This window comes from Penicillium crustosum (genome assembly GCF_028827405.1).
Source record: "Penicillium crustosum strain IBT 35664 chromosome Unknown utg000004l_segment0_segment0, whole genome shotgun sequence".
NCBI lineage: Eukaryota > Fungi > Ascomycota > Eurotiomycetes > Eurotiales > Aspergillaceae > Penicillium > Penicillium crustosum.
Window position 1 is genome coordinate 82859 of NW_026623125.1, and position 19525 is coordinate 102383.

General features: G+C 44.3%; 4 protein-coding genes across 4 annotated transcripts; 1 reads left to right on the forward strand and 3 right to left on the reverse strand.

The window, feature by feature from the left end:
• Positions 1 to 4728: 4728 nt before the first annotated feature.
• Positions 4729 to 5226, forward strand: N7487_009086 (uncharacterized protein; the record flags this gene model as incomplete). The annotated part of the gene is made up of 1 exon (XM_056876816.1): positions 4729 to 5226. One exon carries the CDS (start codon positions 4729 to 4731, stop codon positions 5224 to 5226), a length of 498 nt encoding a protein of 165 aa, XP_056725396.1.
• A 2324-nt stretch (positions 5227 to 7550) lies between these two features.
• On the reverse strand, positions 7551 to 7982 carry N7487_009087 (uncharacterized protein; the record flags this gene model as incomplete). The annotated part of the gene is made up of 1 exon (XM_056876817.1): positions 7551 to 7982. The coding sequence occupies one exon, from the start codon at positions 7980 to 7982 to the stop codon at positions 7551 to 7553; it is 432 nt and encodes a 143-aa protein (XP_056725397.1).
• A 6415-nt stretch (positions 7983 to 14397) lies between these two features.
• N7487_009088 (DUF3638 and DUF3645 domain-containing protein) lies at positions 14398 to 17450 on the reverse strand (the record flags this gene model as incomplete). Its single annotated transcript, XM_056876818.1, has 3 exons — positions 14398 to 15404; positions 15470 to 16448; positions 16500 to 17450. The coding sequence occupies 3 exons, from the start codon at positions 17448 to 17450 to the stop codon at positions 14398 to 14400; spliced, it is 2937 nt and encodes a 978-aa protein (XP_056725398.1).
• A 794-nt stretch (positions 17451 to 18244) lies between these two features.
• Positions 18245 to 19426, reverse strand: N7487_009089 (uncharacterized protein; the record flags this gene model as incomplete). The annotated part of the gene is made up of 1 exon (XM_056876819.1): positions 18245 to 19426. One exon carries the CDS (start codon positions 19424 to 19426, stop codon positions 18245 to 18247), a length of 1182 nt encoding a protein of 393 aa, XP_056725399.1.
• Between the last annotated feature and the right edge of the window lie 99 nt (positions 19427 to 19525).

Sequence of the window (19525 nt, forward strand, 5' to 3'; positions counted from 1 at the left end):
ATAAAAATTAGATATATAGTAAATTATGGTATATATATTTATATATATCTTATTAAAAATCCGGAATTATGATTGTAAATATATAAAAAATATAAATTTAGTTGAAATATTTTGAAATCTGTCAATTAAAATCACGTGTTGCGCTAATTTTGCTTACTAAAAAGGCCCACGGGCGCCCACGGTGTCCATGGACAATGGGCCCTAAGGTAGGGCCCGTCCATGGGCGTATTGATAGTGCCCATCGCCCGCTTACATAAGGCCCGTGGGCACTGCCCACCCGCCCGTCCATGGGCGATGTCGCAGTCTAGTCTATATCGTAGTAGAAATATATATTGTAGATATATATCTATACATATGATACTGCTTAAAACCAGTATATTTTATTTCAATACTGTAGGTATAAGACAATTATATTTAAATTAGTTTAGAAGGGTTATAAAATAGTATAATATAGTATTATTTTTCTATCCCAGGGGGGGAGGTGGACGACCGATCTATTAGCCGAATACAGGTACATATTAGAACCTCTCTATAATGATATTCACATATTTTTTATTTTTTAGACCTACTTATAGTATATATTAACTTAAATGTGAAACCCGCTTATTCTTATCTAATTTATCTAATTTGTTATAGGGGGTTGAAGTTTGTCAACTGGATCGGTAGCCTTAGTTCAAAATTCCGAATCGGGTTAGCGTTGAGTCGAAAATTCCTAAAAGGGAAGCTTTAGTCGAAAATATAGAAGTCGTTTATATTTTAGACTATCCCCTTCTCCTATATTTTCAACTAAACCGAACTTTTATATTTCCGACTATCGCCTATTCCTAGAAACTCGACTACACTATATATTTCAGATATGAACCTAGTATATTCACTACAACATCAGCTTGATCTACTATGCTTACTAATAATACTGTTTTAGTGAAAATCATTCTGTACTAGACTGCGCCAAAACCCGCAAACCCGCAAACCCGAAAAAACCCAACCCCCAAATGGGTCGGGTTTCGGGTCGACTTTCATAACCCGCAATGGGTTTCGGGTTTGCTTGGGTAACCCGCGCGGGTTTGCGGGTTACCCATGCGGGTTACCCATGCGGGTTACCCATGCGGGTTACTAAACAGTGCAAACATAGGAAGAGTCGTATCTACATAAATTATGCATTTCTTACCTGTATCTTGTTGTATTTCCTTTTCACCTCAAGGGGGTAAAAGCTCCTACAGCCCGCTCTAATTCCAATACACCACTACTATTTCTAACGGCTGTCAGAAATTACTTATGCGTGAAAAGCCACTTTGCCTATACTATTTCTAACCGCGGTCAGAGATAGTAGTAGTCTGAAGGGAGTTTTCAATGTATAGATAATTTCTGACCGCGGTCAGAGATAGCAGTAGTCTGAAGGGAGTTTTCAATATATAGATAATTTCTGACCGCGGTCAGAAATAGCAGTAGTCGAAGGGTGCCTTAGACGTATAAACAAAACCGCCGTAGATTACTGTATTTTATTAGTATAAATCAGCATTTTTATACACTTCGCCATGGCTTAATTGGGAAAATTATGCAGCCGCGGGTTTTTGCGGGAACCCGCGCGGGTTGCGGGGCGGGTTGCGGGTTGGTCGAGTCTACCTATCGGGTTTGCGGGTTCGGGTTGCGGGTCGACTTCTCTTACCCATTCTCGGGTTTTGGCGCAGTCTATTCTGTACACACACCATGCGGGAGGCACACCATGCGGGAGGCACACCATGCGGGAGGCACACTATGCGGGAGGCACACTATGCGGGAGGCACATTATGCGGGAGGCACACTATGTGGGAGGCTAGTGATCAGTGACACTTTTATCAGACAATATCCCTGGTTTAAGCGAAAATTGCGTGATAGTGTGTATACGGCATGAAAGGCCAAATCTGCGCCATATAGATCAAAAGTTCTGATTTTAACGATTAATAAACTGCCATAGTAAAGTTGATATATATATAATAGGAAGAGTATGCCTAACGTTGTTGAGTAAGTCTTTAAGTAGATATTGATACACCAAAAAATAGTAGGCATATTTTTTAACTACTCGCCCCTATACAGCAAAAGACCACAAAGTTTATATTATGATATTTATGGAGAATGAGATAAACCACATCTGTTGTAAACCACATCTGTTGTTACTCTTAGCTCTGATACGTCTAGGCCAAGTGTAATTAAATCCCCTAGATTGTAATAACATCTGGTAACTAGTCATCAACGCACGCTTAGTATAAGGATGGCCTGGAGGAATATGGCAATTTATTGACTTAGGTACTGGAAGCAACATAAGCTCCTCAGACATAATACATGAATTGACACGCTTCGAATCAATCTTAGACCTCGCCTTAGCGTGTTCGGGTAGTGTTATTCATCCCAGGGCCATACTGACTGACAAATTGAGGCAAGGTGAAAGAACGAACGTCTTACGGGCTAAATTGTATAGTGGCTTCTTTCTTTGAAAAGACCGTTGACTGGATCTTTGATAACTTTCCGCTCCCTAGCATTGGGATTTACGTTCGGCGCAAATGTTCTAATTCATTATAGTCCTTTAAGAACTTATTGGATGATATGCCTTATATTGGTTCGGGATTAGGAGCGTAGCTTGCCCGATGAAGTCGTCTGGGTAGCGCAGCTTCGAAAGCTGAAATAGGGACTGGGTGGAAACGTAACAGGATATAAAGGCTTGGGTGGAACTCCAACACCCGTCGTGGAGTGATTCCGTTTTTTGAGTACCATATTCTTTGAGGCTATGGCCAGAATGCCATTTAACAAAATATATAGGAAAAAAGAATGAAGATTGGAAAAGCTAAGGTCTTCTAGGAAAATAGCCGGGTGGAAAATAGCCGGGGCTCGAAAAATAAGAGATCGCTGATAAGAAAAGTGGACAGAGAATGAATAGACAGACAGCGAATTTAATTTCCTGGATCTTGATAATTGAACCTTTCAGCTGCTAAGACTACTGGCATGTTTTCCCTTGTAATGCCTCTGAAGGTTGTCTTTCCGCGTGAATTTCGTCGGGCATGCGGAACAGGCGAACGATTCTATAGGCCCACAAAGGTCTTCAGCCAGTCTCGGGTGAGCAACCTTTAAGTGTCGGATAATGTCACTTCGTTCAGCTGCTGCATATGAACACTTAAAACATTTCAGAGGCAGAGTATGTGTCCGAATATGTTTTCTGAAATCATTAGAAAAAATAGAAACTAGAGTTAGACGTGAAACATACCTCAGCTGACATTTATGAGTAAAGCCCTCCGCCCTTTTACATCCCGTATATTGGCAGTAGTACAATCTATTATCCGGCGAAAAAGCGATGAAAATGTCTGAAGGCATCTCAGCTTCTTCAGATTGCCAACCGCCTGTTTTCGCCGTGTTATAGGCCACCGCCCCACTATGGTTCGTATTGATCACCGAGCCAGATCTGTCAACAAAAGTTTTAGAAGAAGAATGATCACGTAGTCTGTCTTCGCTAGCCATGAAATTGTCGCATAAAGTTCTCTACAGAGAATCATTTTTATCGACGACTTCCTGAAGAGACGGAGACAAGGTATCAGATATATCTTCATGGTCAGGCTTTGCGGCAAAAACTTGTTGCTGTTGATCCTGGCCGGTGGTGTAGGAGTTGGAGGCGTCTAATATGGCGTTGCTGCCTAGTGACCACGGCTCCATGGTCGAATAGGGGCGGGGCGGGGTGTCAAATGGGAGATGAAAAAGTGCAATCTTAGCAACTTGGCTTTCCGGAAGCCAGGAATAAATAGTCTATACTGACGAGAGACCTACTATCCCCGTTATCTCCCCGTGAGTCAGGAACAACCTTCGGGCGAAGAAAGGGAATCTGTGGCGGAGAACGCATACTACAGCCTCCAATCAAATTTCACCTGTCAGCATATATTGGGTAGCCACGCAGGTATTGATCTATCTCGCCATTGTTCTCGTACATTTGCACCATAGAAATTTCCCTTCTTATTTTTGGACGCGTGTGCCATTTTCATTCGAGTTTGATGGCGGTTTGACAGGTCGTATTTGAGCCACGTAATATCACGTCGATAAGCGTTGCATTGCCTTCCTGCAATGTCCAATGTGGAGGACCATGCTAGCCATGTAGTACATATCTTCGTGCATATACAGCTCGCTTCACTTTTATCTGCAACGTGAGACAATAACGGTACGGCTTGTTCTACACGACGAAGACAACACATCCACGAGGGGACGGCATGTCATAATTGCGATAAGTCTCATATGTGGTTCTATTGTAAAATTTCAACTCGGCCTATAGCTTGCCGTTTTTACGACAGAGGCACCTGGTGAGTCATAATAGAAATAAACTCCATCCAGCACTCATTGGATCTTCATATAAAACTTGTGTAAACCACTCAGAGGGGGATACGCGGGAACAGTCGACATATTCTCATTATCACCTAGCGACTCCAATATGGCCGCTTTGCCAAATCATAACCAATCGGTTGGTTCTGACGGTGAGTCGGACGGCCATTACTCTATCTACATCCACTTTGATGCTAAATCTTGTAAAGACTTTCTCATCGGTACACTCGTTTATCGTGCATCAATAAGCCTGTCCCTCACAGGGTCTGGGAAATCGCGTAGTGGGATTGAGGTTAGCCCACTGTTTCCTTCCTTCATCCATCGTCGGCTTCTGGACTGACCCATATGCAGGCTTCTTTCAATTATGCTTTTCAAAATTTTGACTGGAGTGGCATGATGCATGCTCTCGAAGTTGCTGAAGGACATCCTATCAAATCTATTCGCGATGGAGTCAGTGTGCAAGACCAAGTAGTCGCCCTCATAGGGCACACTTATAGGGTCTGCCCTGAGGCGGAACAGCTTGCTCTTTTATGGAGCCTTGCCGACAATTTCTCTCCTGCTGGCCCCGAACGGGCGTCCTGTGGCAGCAGTGGACCATCAAGTATGGAAACGTCCGTCTCCAGTTCTCTCAACCAACTTTACTCGGGGCCAAATAAAAAGACCGAACACGCAGTGGAACTCTCTCAGTATACTTGCATGCTAAACCAAATGGCACAAAAAGAAAATAAGGCATTTCAGCGGATCAAGGAGGAAACCATCGCCCTTGAACCGCCTTTGTTCAGGGTGACAGTCCAATATGGGGATATCAGCTGTTCTGGTAGTGCTCGGACTAAGAAAAAAGCGGCGCATTTGGCTGCCCACAGTATTTATAGCCAATTGATTGCAAATGAATGAATGGACATTGAGATGAGTAGTCAATATTCTGACCCTCTCTGGAGCTAATCAAGCCAGAGGGAAGAGGGCAGAGATTAGACGTTCTAGGGCTGAGACAATAGACAGGTCATTTATTGAGTCACTGAAGTTTTCAACGAGCAGTGAACCTGTGTTATTGGGAAGTAGTAATAGAGGCCATCGTCATTATATCGTGTAACCTTCTTGAGTAAGCCGTTAAAGGTTCTTCCTTGTCGTGGGATATGATCAGTCATACCCTCGAATGGGTCTAGGATATGCCAGTAAGGTCATACCAGATGATAGGAGTCTGTATTACGTTTGCAGAGAAAGCTCTCAGATACTTCGTACCCTGGCCGTGATGCCACATCTTTTTAACGACACATCTGCCTTAGAATACACATCTGCCTTAGAATACACATCTGCCTTAGAATACACATCTGCCTTAGAATACACATCTGCCTTAGAATACACATCTGCCTTAGAATACACATCTGCCTTAGAATACCGAGCCTCTCTACAGCCCACACTGCAACAAGACACCAAATACAACGATCAACAGGGATAAAGCAAGTAGTAGTAAAAATATAGAGAATACAATGTCCTCTTAGACTATTATTCAGAACGCTCCATTCATGTTTCTGTGCTATTGCACAACTTTGTCCCTCCCTTTCGGATTAACTAAGCATAATTGTGCAGGTGAACAGCTCTTCAGGGCCCAAAGGTTCTCAGCAAAACATATACGAGCCAAGTAGCCGTGTCGATAAACAACTTTCTTTCCAGCTGCTTTGTACTTACAAACGAGGCATTTGGAAGATCACTTATATGTTTGAGCGTGTCGTCGAGAATACTTTCGAATAAAACTAAAGGTAGGGTCAGATACTATACCCACCGTAAGGTCACATCCACGAGAATAGCCATTCCGCCATCACAATCTCTTCTCCCGGCAGTAGTAGGGCTAACCATATAGTAAGCAAGCCATAATCTCATCTGGTGGCATATTGGATTCTTTATATAACCAGTTGCCCGCGTCGAATTGAATTGTGATGTTCAGAATCGCTCATTGCCCTAACTCTGGTGAGATATTGCTAGAAGGGCGACCAGAGACTGGTCGCATAATATAAGCTACAGACACTGATTTTAATCTAATGTTTGCTGTCGATTTCCACCGTCGGTGTATGAGATGATATCGTAGAAGTGGTATTGGTCAAATGTGAACTGATGTATACCCTAGAGTGACCAAAGGCACTCTTCCATCGGACACCAACAAGGCTTTTCGAAGTACATCTGTATCAATCCAAGTCAGGGTCATGAGTAGCCTAAATTGGGTAGCCACAAGTATGCCATGTCAGCTGCAAACATGCCTCTTCACTATTGGCTTTTCTTCGCCGTCTTCATATTATCACATATATGCGCATAAAATAGTGCATGAAGCTGGCTCAAGAGAAGAATCCCACTGGCAGGATCCCAGATAATTCCGCAGGCCTGCATCAAGTGTCGGTTACTAGACAATGCGCTTTGAGGTTTTACGTGGTTGTCAGCAGCTTGCGGACTTGTCTAGTAATGTGGTGTGCGCAGGCAGCTATAGCAAGGAATAGTAAGCGATAATCTCTCCTACATGCATAGTGTAGTGAGTTTACTGACCGATAAAATGAGAGCCTACTGGGTGACTAGTCGAAAACTTATATTTCCAGTGATTGGAAAGACGGTCTTGGGCGACTGGCCAACCATTTGAAGTCCGATGTGCCCCTTTCGGGAGAACTTAGACTGGACAATGAAAATTATTGTAATGGACAAAGACGGAGATAGCTTGGTGATTGTCGGATATGGTGATCAAGTTCACCGAACTAAAAGCGAGACCATCCCGCAGAATTGCTGTATTTATATAGCTGGTAAAGTGCGAACCATCGTTGGGTGTCTCGTAGTATAGTTGCATCTCATAAACTGTGCCGCAGAAAGTCATTGATGCAGTTTGCTCTGGTGGAAATGTCCCTGCAAAAGCTGTTTCGATGACCCAGCCGCCACAAATTCGAAGACACGAGATTGCATAGCGTGTAATTTCTTCCAGGCGGCAGAGAGTTCATACATATACAATATTTCTAGATTTTCGGTAATCAACCTTACGCTTGACACTGAAGTTAAATGTTTCAACTCTCATTTATGTATGAAGAAGCGCGGATATTCTTCAAACTACAGCGGAACCCGAAAATATAACATTATGATACAGCTCCGAGAAAAAGCAATTCATTTCAGCAGCGTTGGTCGAAAGACAAAAGAATTTGAGATCATACACTGCATGCGCCTCCCTGATGGGTTGATGACTGATTAGATCATAATTTTACACCCCCATCTTCGACATCCAACTCGTCATCTGACAGTCGTAATGGCTCGTACATAGGTGAGTATCTTTGGCATTCCAGTTTGATGCTTGATTCACTTTGCTCAGCAAAAGACCCAACAGGCAAGCTTGATCCTGTCCTTGGCTGGTGCTTCCGCAAATCTGTCCATAGACGAAGGTCCGGAAAATCAGAGATTCCGGTCTTTGAATCGGGGTGCCAATGGCTAGCTGGAGCCTGTCCAAGTACTTGGCTGGCGATAAGCTCAGAAATTTCACGGATCATCCGATTCAATATATCCCGCTGCCCAATTGCTGCTGGGCTGGATTTTGAGTAGTTGTGTATCAGTGGCGGGCCCCAATTGATCCAGACCTTGCGGTGGGACTCAGGAATACTCACGCGAGCCGGGTGATATCTGAAGTACATTTCACAACATATGCATGCTGGTTTGCTGCAAGCAATAAAGCGGTCACCTCTTGCAAAAACTAGTTGATTGTTGTGGAAATGTTCGAGAACTTGCACCTCAGCGTGTACTAGAGGATCCAATCTATCATAATCATTGACAAACTGTGAGAAGATCCCTTTTATGGAATCCAAGTGGTGGAGGCCTCGCTCAATCTCCAGTCTTTTATCGTGGTTTTTCCCTAGCATCCGGTTGAGGATACCGTCCAAGTTGGTATGTTGATCGCGCGGTGGCCGAGCCCTGCAATATATTGAATTGATATTGCAAACTTCATAGGATAGAAGCATGTACCTCATATGGGTGGCATCCTCACAGAGTTGCTTTGTTGCGCGAAAGTGGTGAGCTAGACGGCCCAAAAAATGTCTAACAGAGGCAAAACTATCGTATCTTTCTTTCAGACCTGCCCTCTGTTGTGTCCTTGCAGACCACAGTTGGAGCTCCTTTGCAAATACCGAGTGGCGAGTATCATATGCGGAGATACATAGCTGCAAGTTGCTTTGCTCCGTGAGAAATAACGATAGCCAGGTTTCTAGATCCCTGGCTGATGCAGAGTTAGTTGACGGTAGATAAAAAGGACTGTAGAAAATCGAATTACCTTCTTCCGCTCCCTGATTGGATAGCTCTTTCATGCACTGTCTTACAGCACGGAGTAGACATTTCCTCTCTTTTCCTATGCGCCTCGCTGCAAAGTCTATACAGAGCTCTGACAAAGCTCCAATTTTGTCCGTCGCCTCCTCAACCTCCGGGTCTTCACTGATTTTTTGTAGGGAAAGAAGGACCTTTTGAAGGAACTCTTTTGTTTGACCGTTTTCTTCGTTTGATGCAAGCCAAAGTCTATAACAAGTCTCGCATTCTTGAAGGCCGATGGCTGTGCAGGTCTTGCCACCTTTCTCAAAATCACACATATAAGCAAGGTTTTGCAGAAATCTCCTGCGGGTTACCGTTGATTCATCTAAATAGAATGTTCTTGAAGTGTGTTCTCCACGGCTCTGCCCAAGCAACAGGAGGAAGACGAGTGCTTCGTATAACCGACTGAGCAGTCTATTATAAGGGTCAGCTCTCGGGCGACCTACTCGAGCAGGCTTAATCTCAAATTCCTTTAGAACAGCTGCTGTTTCGTGCATTTTGGCAATGTGAGGAAATATCGAGAAGTTTTCTATCATATTCCGATTTAGCACATTTAGAAAAGCAACAGGCCATCCGCTGTCTTACTTATAGGATAATACATGTGATCTAGCGAGGCGCTTTCCGGATAGTAAGGCATTCAATGAGTCGGTAGACATTGGGCAGCCACTTGTGCAGCATGTCGGAAGCCAGCCAATTTACCGGTAAGCGGTAAATCAGTTGTATCAGCCCGTGGTTCTGACCAAGATTGATTTAATGTATACATTTACATATGACGGTAAAGATTGTGTCTGGCATTCATTTTTCTTTAGCATGTGGATATTACCTACTAAAGATTCATAATTAATTTATTCCCAGCTAAGTGATATACTAGCTGATCTTTCACTCATAGTAAACCCCTGATTGCTTCATATGTTCTTCATTCATCGCGAGAAAAGCAATTCATTTCTGTATAGTTCGAGACCGATTGAATAGATGGTAAGAATGTAGCTTCATCAACACTCCGCTGTTGTAACTTATGCAATATCTGATTGAAGGCCAAATAGATATAGTGTAGCCAAAAAGCCATGTGTGCGGAGTCAGCGCAGATTACAGCCTATATTTGAGTGTGTGGATTTGATCAATCGGGTTATCCCTGAGTTATCTCGACTGTTCGAGACCAAGATTATCCGAGCGCAAGCGGTCAACAAGTAGGAAGGTGGATATATTTGATTGGTCGCGTTCAAAGCTTGGGGCAAATAACGGGCTTAGGTCTAGAGCGTTGCTGACTCGGTTGTATTTTCCTAATAACCTGCGTATGATTGATTCTAAACAGAACCGATAGAATATATTTCAACGGCGCCACAAGATGCGCTGTCAAGACTATTCTAGCAACCGCATTTTGATTCTGTAGATACTAGCATAGTTTTGGCAGTTGTTTCTTATTCCCTACTCTATAGCTATTGTATATATCGGACGCAAAATCTTAAATAGTATACGTGATTTCTATCTACAATAGTGCTAAGGTATTGATATTTTGGGGCGGTTTTATCAAGACTCTTATAAGATAAGAAAAGAGATTCTAGTCAATCAAGATATACAGCATTAAAAAATCTGTTACCGGTATCGGTATTACCTTTACCGATAAATTTGTTGAGATTAGACGAAGAGCAACGAACGATAGATTCCGAAACCTACACAGCTCCTAGGCAATCTTACTCGTAGAAACACTTTATGACTATATTACAGCGCTAGGCCGAAAAACGCTACGTCACGTATTAGCGTTATAAGCAATCTAGCTGCAGAGCGATCGGTTGTCTGAACAATATAAATATTTCTACGGCGGAGGAAAATTGAATCTAAGAATAAGTGATCCGCGAACTATACCAAAGGAAGCCAATTTAGGGTAAGCTTATTCGCTGACATACAGCGTGGAGTCATAGCGGTGAAGATGATTTTATAGGACCTATAGACTTCACAGAGGTATTCCGTCTCGATTCTTTGCTATTCCGTTAAATGTGAAATCGATGCAGCTGGGGGTAGCGCCGCTAACTGTTCAAGCGATATTTTAAGATCTTTTCTGCCGGAACGTCCAAATATAAGTGTTACAGAGAAGGCCAGGGACTAGTAAGTACGCTGGTAAAATCACTGTATTGCGCTAGAGAGAGGGAAAGAGAAGAAGCTATCTACAGATGCTAAGACTAATGTACTGGGAGCAAACAGTGATGGTCACGTGACCTTCCAACAATAAGATATAGTGACAGAAATAGACGGGTACGACAATGTATGGTAAATCTGACATGTGTAAATTCTCTAACTAACTAAAATGACAAAATCTGCTCCTTTTCCAATCTAGGCGGATATAGCTGATTAAGCAATGTATGTACTTTTGTATGGTACCGTTATCATAACGGTCCATTGATTTTCCGGTTTGTAAAGACCTAGTAATTTAACCATGCATAAATGCATGGTACTCGACATATAGGTATAGATAGGTATTCAGATCAGTTTACGTACTAATCAAGGCATTTATTTCCTATTCCTCATCCCAGAACATAGTATAACCCATAACTATCGCACATTTTCCACCGCAGTAGGCACAAACTACGAAAATGGAAACGATACTACGCCATATAGCTATCTACATATATATAGTAACGGATACGTAGGTCAATCATCACAGAAAGAGGAACCACAGTTTTCTAAGTCGACAGCTCACTCGCTGAAATGTCCAAGGATCAAGTGAATAGCGACAAGCCACTTTAGCCAACTTCTCATCCTTAGCCAGATTCACCACCTCACCTACCGTATCCTAATACTGCACATTAGACAAAAGAGCAGCCGTTTTAAAAAAGTACCATCGAGATGTATATTTCGCCAGCATGCACATCCAAATCAATAAGCATCTAAACCGGAAAAGGGAAGAAATCTGATGAATCACAAATCCATCATATTGAGGTCGGATAATCGAGGAGAGAGCATCCGACGGTCCACTCAATTTAGACCAGCCCGTTTCTGCATACCGGCGTTCCTGAAGCTCTTCACGTAGTCGGTCGCGATACCATGATAGTTGTGTTTGCTGCAGAAGATTCAACATCTTCAGCCACACGGGTGTTATTAGGTGGACCAGTAATCGCATATTGCTTCATAGTCTTTTATTTTCAGCAGGAAATGAAACAATCACTTGATTGGTGCGAGGTGCAGAAAGGTGTTCGAGATTTAGACGCGCCATTCAATATCGAGGCTGGTGTTTCGGGAAAGGAACATCCTTGCTCCGAACTCTCAGCTCCCGCATGGATGACCTCCCGCATGAACAGCCTCCGGCATGGATGGTCTCCTGCGATTTTGAACATTTCAGCTACTCTCCACATGCCAAAAGTGCGACTATGTAGATAGGAATTCGTCACTCTCTTCTTCATAATTGCTATAAAGCTGACTGGATTAGTACTCTTTTATGGCCTTTTTCGACGAGGTTCATTGCCTTTGGTACCTTTATCAACTTCATTAACTTCTAAAAGATATCATGAGAGGCTTTGTCTCTATGTGTTACAAGCATGGCCCCAAATAAGGATCAAAAGCCTATAGCGACGTCGTCAATGTATCAAGCTCTTCATAATGAGGTGTCAAGGTTGTTGGTCGAGGCAGACCTTCATTTCAGGTTTCACGAGGATGATGACGAGATAAGATGCACCAAAGCGCATAACACAAACATAATGGACCGTTTCGTGTGCCACAATTGAGCATGCAAAGCCAGCAGGTTGTCAAGCAATATGATCGCTATCAGAATTCGTCTATACCCAAATAAAAAATACAACGCAAGGATATACCACCAACGCTGCAAAGCATGTAGCAGGCTTAGTCGACCAAGGCTAGACCAATCATACGCCGAGAGGGTCGTCTACTGGATAAAGCAATGGAATGGCGTCCGGGTAGAGAGACCTCCAGTCTTTCGCAACAGCAGGGGTCCCCATAATCGTCAACTTTGTGAAGGCTGTAAGGCTGGGCACTGCTCACAATCCGAGGCCACCTCCGTGGAGCTACAACAATGTGGGCGTAAACGTTCTCTTCTCCGATAAAAGTTTTTCGTTTTCCAGAGATGATGGGAGTAGTTCTGTAGATCCTAGTGATTTTAGTTTCATTGTTTTCCCCCTGCAAGATCCTTGTATTGAAGAATCTTGTGTGAGTTATTTCTCATTATCACACCCCACAGAAAGATACATGAATAGAAGGGTTTACCCCTACCCTTCACGGAAGCTATGTCAAGTCAACGGGATGAATGAATGAATTATGTTTTAATTCAATGTCATTTTACGGGGTCATATGGAAGGCTCTGTTAGCGAGGCATGGAATTCGTAAGTCAACTATAACTAGATAGCGCATAACTAATCTGTGCCCGCCCAACTCGAACGCGAATCGCTTACGCTGCCCGCCCGAAGAGGACGAGAGGGACTCAATCTCCTCTCTTCCAAAGATTTGACTTCATGTATTCTACTCCATGATTTCATTTTCCTCCTTTCGTCTAGCCGTTGTCCACTTCAACAGGATACAATGTTGATTTTTGAACCCGACAATCCATGAAACCTCATAGGCTTCCAGATAATTGTCACACATGCTCCACCCATGATAATGACGAGAGTGGGTAATCCATTTTTGAGTCCGTGAAGATAAAGAAGAAGCGCTTCTGAACATCCCTAACCCCAAGGCTTTGGTGAAACCCACACGGCTCAGTGACGCTAGACTGTAGATAACCTTGCGGGGACCGGAATGCAAATTTAAGGTATATAACATGACCAAATACACCGAGAAAAAAAAATTATACGCCAGGAAGGAGGTAGAATGACACTTCGCTCCCCAGCTTGTTGATCACTCGACACCAACTCCCGGTTTCTGAGGAATAAGAGTTCAATGCTTGTTTGATTTGACGCGTACTGAATATTTCGGTTGTAGTAACAGTATCAATGGAGTTCATTCTTTGCTCGAATTTCAACTACCATTTCTTGTTCTCTTCTTGGCATTGATTTCGGCAACCAAAAACCCACTTGAATACTATGTATGGTGATTGCCTCGCTATCCACCCAGTCAACCCCTCCTGATGCCATTACTCACAGCAGTATTCTACATTGAATCCAAATTAGACCAGCAGATTCACCTTCAAATTTGCACTTAGCAGAACTGAATATGTCACAATCTGCCCCTGCTTCCACAGACTTGCATAAATTCACTTCTTCAATGTATTTATTCCAAGCGATTTTAACTGTCTGAGATTTAATTTGTATAAACCCCCACTATCTGGCTATCTAATGATGTCTCTCTCCTTCAACCTTGGAATGATTGATTGACATGCAGATATTGAGCTCCCAGATTGATTCCATTGTTCCAATTGGTAGTAAGAGCTTCGCTGGGGGGTTTGTCTGGGTCGCAGCTATGGGCAATTAAAAATTTCATAACCATTGCAATTTACAAAGGATTGACATATATAAATCATTCCCCGGATCGGTGCAGCCCCAAATGGATGTGAGCAGATACTATTGGCGAAATGAGCTAAGGGATGTGAACGGTATATATGCTCTTTGGGTCATAATACCAGTCCTCAATGCACAACGAAGGAAAGTAAACTTACTACCAGCCTATGATGAGAATTTCGATTTACGCACATAGGTTTATTGTGTAATTCATTACTACATCGCTATATTTGACTGACTTCAAATCTTGCGTGTCAAATTGGTGGAGAGACCTCAATATGTGCCCCCAAAAGAGAGGTTTGAAATAGGGTACTCAGTCTTTCGCCGTGCGAATGCTAAATTGTCGATTTGTGCTTTCGAAGAAGTCTCGCGGGGATAGGAGGCGACCATTGACAACCTGACCCATGTGTGTCCTCCCGATCTCCTGACAATTCTTTCGGATCTGTGACATCAGGATCCCAAAGTATTTCAGCGGACTACGACGGAAAGTGCTTTTATGTTCCGAATTGCCTTGCTTGATGAAACCATCTGAGGCAACAATCATTCCCTGTGCGGTCTGAGTCGATGCAATCCCTAGAAAGCCACAGATCTTCTGGTACTCCGAGTAGGAATCAAAATATAGCTGCCCCGAGAAAAGATTGAGATGAATCCGAAGTTCATCGGGCACCGAAATCATCCCAGGCAGCTCCGGAACGTTATACAACGTGAATTTGTCCAGTGGTGGGAAGGTTTGATTTTGGCGCGGTGCATATAGATGCAGAGTGACAGATGTCGAGTTCCGTATGCGAGACATGAGGTAGTTGGCCTCAAAAGGGCTGATGATCACCATATGCATAACCTCACCCCTGCCTTGAGATTTAGGAATTGCACTGGTAAGAATCCATCTAACACTTCTTTGAAAGGCGTCAGGCATGAAAGAAGAAGAACTGGACGTTTTTACGGTTGTGAAAAAGTCTCTGGTGGCTAAAAGTCCCATGGGCAAGTCATCAAAATCCAGATATGATGCTGCAGAGGTATTCTGTAGCGTATGAAACGCCGGTTCGAATCCCTCTGAAGAGCTCTTTAAGTCACCTGTGGTGATGAAAGAGCAGACATGTGGGTGAATGCGATGTGCTTCCGGTATGGCGGGCGAAGGTCTCTGCACCTGTCGCTCGCTTTCGATTTCTGGTACAAGTTCGCGCTCTTGCTCCTCTTGCAGAGTGGAGGAGACATGGTCGAGCTCTTCAAATTCTCCGCATCGTTCTCGAATCAAGCGTAAGTGGTGACTTGCATTTTCGGATTCGGAGGCGCATGTTTTCTGGTAGCTTGGTCTGTACCTCTCTTCAAGAGTCTAAGACTCAACTTCTAAGAACCTTTCTGCATGAGTTGATGACATCTCAACGTACCCGCCCCGATCGCGGATTGGCCATAACTCATGGGGCTATCGATCGGTTGTTTACTCAACCAGTACTCTGCCACACCGCGATTATTAAGCTCCAAAATCTGTGCGCCTACATCTAGGATCACCTGAGCAGGTGGATCCAAAGTGGACACCAAATCTAAAAGAGTGTGTGCATTGGATTGGTGTGACGAATTCGGTAGCGGAATATGCGTCACGGAGTTCTCGTCTTGTAGCAGATATTCAAGAACCAAAGCGTTTGTATGGTTTTGCTGCGATAGGTCGAGTTGATGAACAGTCAAGGGCAGGGTTTTGCGAGAATCGTTTGTCCCACTGAATCCCACTGTGGGATTCATTTTGACCTCTTCAATATCCCAACCTGAGGCAGATAGCTTGTGCGGAAATTCTCTCATTTCTCTAGGAAAAACGATATGTGACAGAAAGTAATCAATGGCCGCTTTTGAGAATCGAAGCGCAGGGAATATTTGACTGACACAGTGCGGCCGGTCGTCCAGATTGACCCCCACTAGGTGATGGTAAGCTGGCTGGAGTTTAGGCGCACCATCAACCCAAGCTTGATACTCTGCATCAGCTTGGTCAGATTTGGCAATATCATCAAAGGAGAGGAACAGGTCACTGTCAGTGAGACCAGAATAGTAGTAGTTCAGGCATGTCAACAAAACCACAACGTCCGGATGGCTGAACTCCGAACGGAGGGAAGGACTGTCCTTGGCTCGGTATGGCACACAAAGCCTTGTCGGTGGATCTCGGTTCAAATCTGGGCCGTAGTTCACTCGCCACCGTTTTCGTCCTAGACAAAACGCTAGAACACCTCCAGCAAGTAGGCCTCGCACCAGAAGAAGGGAACTGCTAGTGCTATCCCCCCAAAAACCTCCTGCGTCACCGCCCTCCACGGCATGAATTTGATCAGCCGTGAGATCTGCTGTCCGAATGTAGATTGAGATTGCATCCCTTACAGACTTCGTCTGTCTAGATATGGCTAGGGAGTTGATACTGTTTTCACATATATGTCTTACCATGTGCTCCAGCAGAGCCTGCTCGCCGTCATCGTCGAGCAAACGAATGCGAGGGAATCCCCCATGTTGGTTTTCGCTTACCTCGATCGAGTGAGGATGTTGATTCTGCACAAGAGGAGCATACCTTTGCGCAAGATCTAGTAATTCCTGTATGATCATCCACCGATGAGGACTATGTTCGATGGGCCGTTGATCCCCCATAGTATAGATAAGTTCGAACTTGACGTTGAAGTTCTCATCGCTCTCGTCTACAATGTCACGACAGAACTTCCGAAAGAGATCTAAGATGCGGAGCAGGGAGCGGCCCACCGTCTCTTTGCCAGCAATGAAACACTCGAGACACATCAGTTTCAAAGAGATTATATGCTCCGGCTGAACCAATAAAACTCCTCCATGACACATACATTCATTGCACATGCGCTCAATCTCCTCCGCCTCTTGCCCGCCCAGCTTCAAAGAGCGTGCGATGGGCATGTGATAGATCCGTCTATCCAGTAGGCCACCGAGTTTCGCGACCAGCATTTGGAGCATTTGCCTTGATTGTGGCTTGGCAACAAGGACGCAAGCAAGATATGATCTGTTCGCAAGATCCGCAGCCACAATCGGGATAATGACTGATAATTTGCCTTCTCCCATATTCAGCTGCATGACAGCATTCCTCCCTGGGGCTGGATTTCTCATGATCTGCGCGATACTCTCTTGCACATCTCGAATCAAAATCCCATTTTCAATCTCCAGCAGCAGGGTCTCGGGGAATTGAAGGGGGTCCCAATTTGTGTGACCAGGATTTCCAAGTTCCTTGGCTAATGCATCGGGCTTGTGGAGCAGATTAACCAGTCGCTCAGCACGCTGCAATGCCGTGATCGATCGCCCGTAAATAACGAAAGCTCGCTTCCAGTCCTTGTTTAAGCATGACCAGCGATTGTGAGACAGTCGGTCCAGGAAGACCATGGGCGAAAACCTCGGAAATTGCCGACTTGCGAAAGCTATGTTGACCACCTGTCCTCTGAAAGTCCCCTTTCGTGCTGAAGAATCCGAGTATCCTTGAGAAGAGCGAAGTTGAGCAATAAGTAAAGAATAAATTCCTCGAGAATATTCCCGACATGTACGAAGGTACTTCTCGATCACTTTCTGTAATTTCATAGCCGCCAAGTCCATATGTGCAACTTTTTTCAACTGTTGTAACGATCCAACACTGCTCCTCAGCTGGCTCACATACCATTTTTCATACGTGGATCTGGCTTCCAAATCCAACGAATCCACTAAATCCAGTAGAGCAAGACTCGATTCTCTTGACTCTAGTGATATGGAAAGGGATTCGTTCAATCGAGGCTCCTCAACGCTAAAAGATGGCGGGCTGTTGAGATAGTCATCAAAGTAGATAAATCTATAGATAGGTGTGATGGGATCGCTTGATTTGGGTAAATAATACGGAGGCATGTCGACTATTTGAGTTTGCTGATCACAAAGCGAATTTGTGAGGTCAACTAGGTACTTTCTCAATTCTTGGTTACCTCTCCAAATATTGAATATCTCGGCAATTCTAGCTGTGGCCTGATGCAAATCGTAATAATCATCAAATCTCGGTGTTTCTATTGAGATTGGATATGACGGCGCTCTTGTAGGCCATTCGCAGAGGAAGTGAAGTAATAGTTGTTCCCGAACCGACATCCGATTTTGCTTCAGAATTCTTTCTCGGCGTGATGTAAAGGCTTCATGGGTCTCATTCCCCTCGGGGAGTATACCTAGCTCTGATAACCCGGCGATCCAGTACATACCCCTCCGTAGGGCGAAAGGCGACTTCGATTGGTGGGGGAAATTGACACCAACTCAGCTTTGACAAACATGGATGCAATGGTCTCAAGCACAATGATCTCAAGCACAATGATATCCAGTTTTCCTGAGAAAGCGATGGTTGAGAGCCACATTATGAGCTGGTATTTGTTATATATGTCGCCTGGGAAGGATGAAAGCTTATGCAAGGTATACCAATTGCTGGCGAGAAATTCATCTGCCCCTTGAAGCCATTTGGAATCATACCGGAGTTTTGATACTTCAATATTAGCACCTGGGCCTTGTATGCCGTGAGGTAGACAGAGGAAATTCCAAAGATGCGAGACGCGCTCATCTGCTCCCAATTTTGAGATATAAGCTCTCTCATCGCAGAGCATCCTGGAAATCGAAAAGCTCCGAGATGAGGAGGTCGATCTGCGGTCGGCGCCGAGACTCGGATAGGCACAATCGTACTTTCGCGAGTAATCCTCCGTACCGAAACCCGAAACCCGGAAGGATGCCGTGCGAATTCGATCACGCGATGACAGACTTGGCTCTAGGTGCGGAATTGCGCAGTTGGTGGGCTCTGCGCTGGGAAACAAAAACTTCGTCCGGCGGTCTTGCTCCAATATCGCTGCTACTTCTTCGCGAAAGCCATGATGATGAGATAAACAACCGAGGTTGCTTTGCCAACGAACGCTCTGCATTACGCATTTATTCGCTGGATAGAATCTCCTTTCAGGTGTCAGAGATGCAATGTATTTCAATAGTTCACTCTCACCCGATCGAAGTTGGTCGAAGGATCGGACGGATGCGGAGCGAAGCATCACCAAAGCTTGCTCCGTGCCTGTCCTGCCTGTAAGGGGATCTGGCAAGAAGGAAGATGTGAGAGCATGTAGGTAGGTGAGGTATAGCTTGCTTTTGAGACTTCCGTTGTCCATAAACCGACCAAGCTGGGTATCTATTAGGTATGCGTGAAGCTTGGTCTTGAGTTGAGAACTGATTGCAACTCGAACATAGTCGTCTTCTTTCGACCATGACACCTTACCCTCAGGGACCGGTAACACCCGATCTCTGGATTGAGATCCAACTAAAAGAAGTTTGTTTTGGAGGCCAATCAACGAATCTAGTGATTGGTCGTTGTCGATCAACATGCCGGGATGTTGCCTGGATTGTAGATCGGAGCATCCAGACGCGAGAGAGAATTCTAACTGAAAATGCAGCAAAGCCACAGATAAGCTCTTTGACGTATG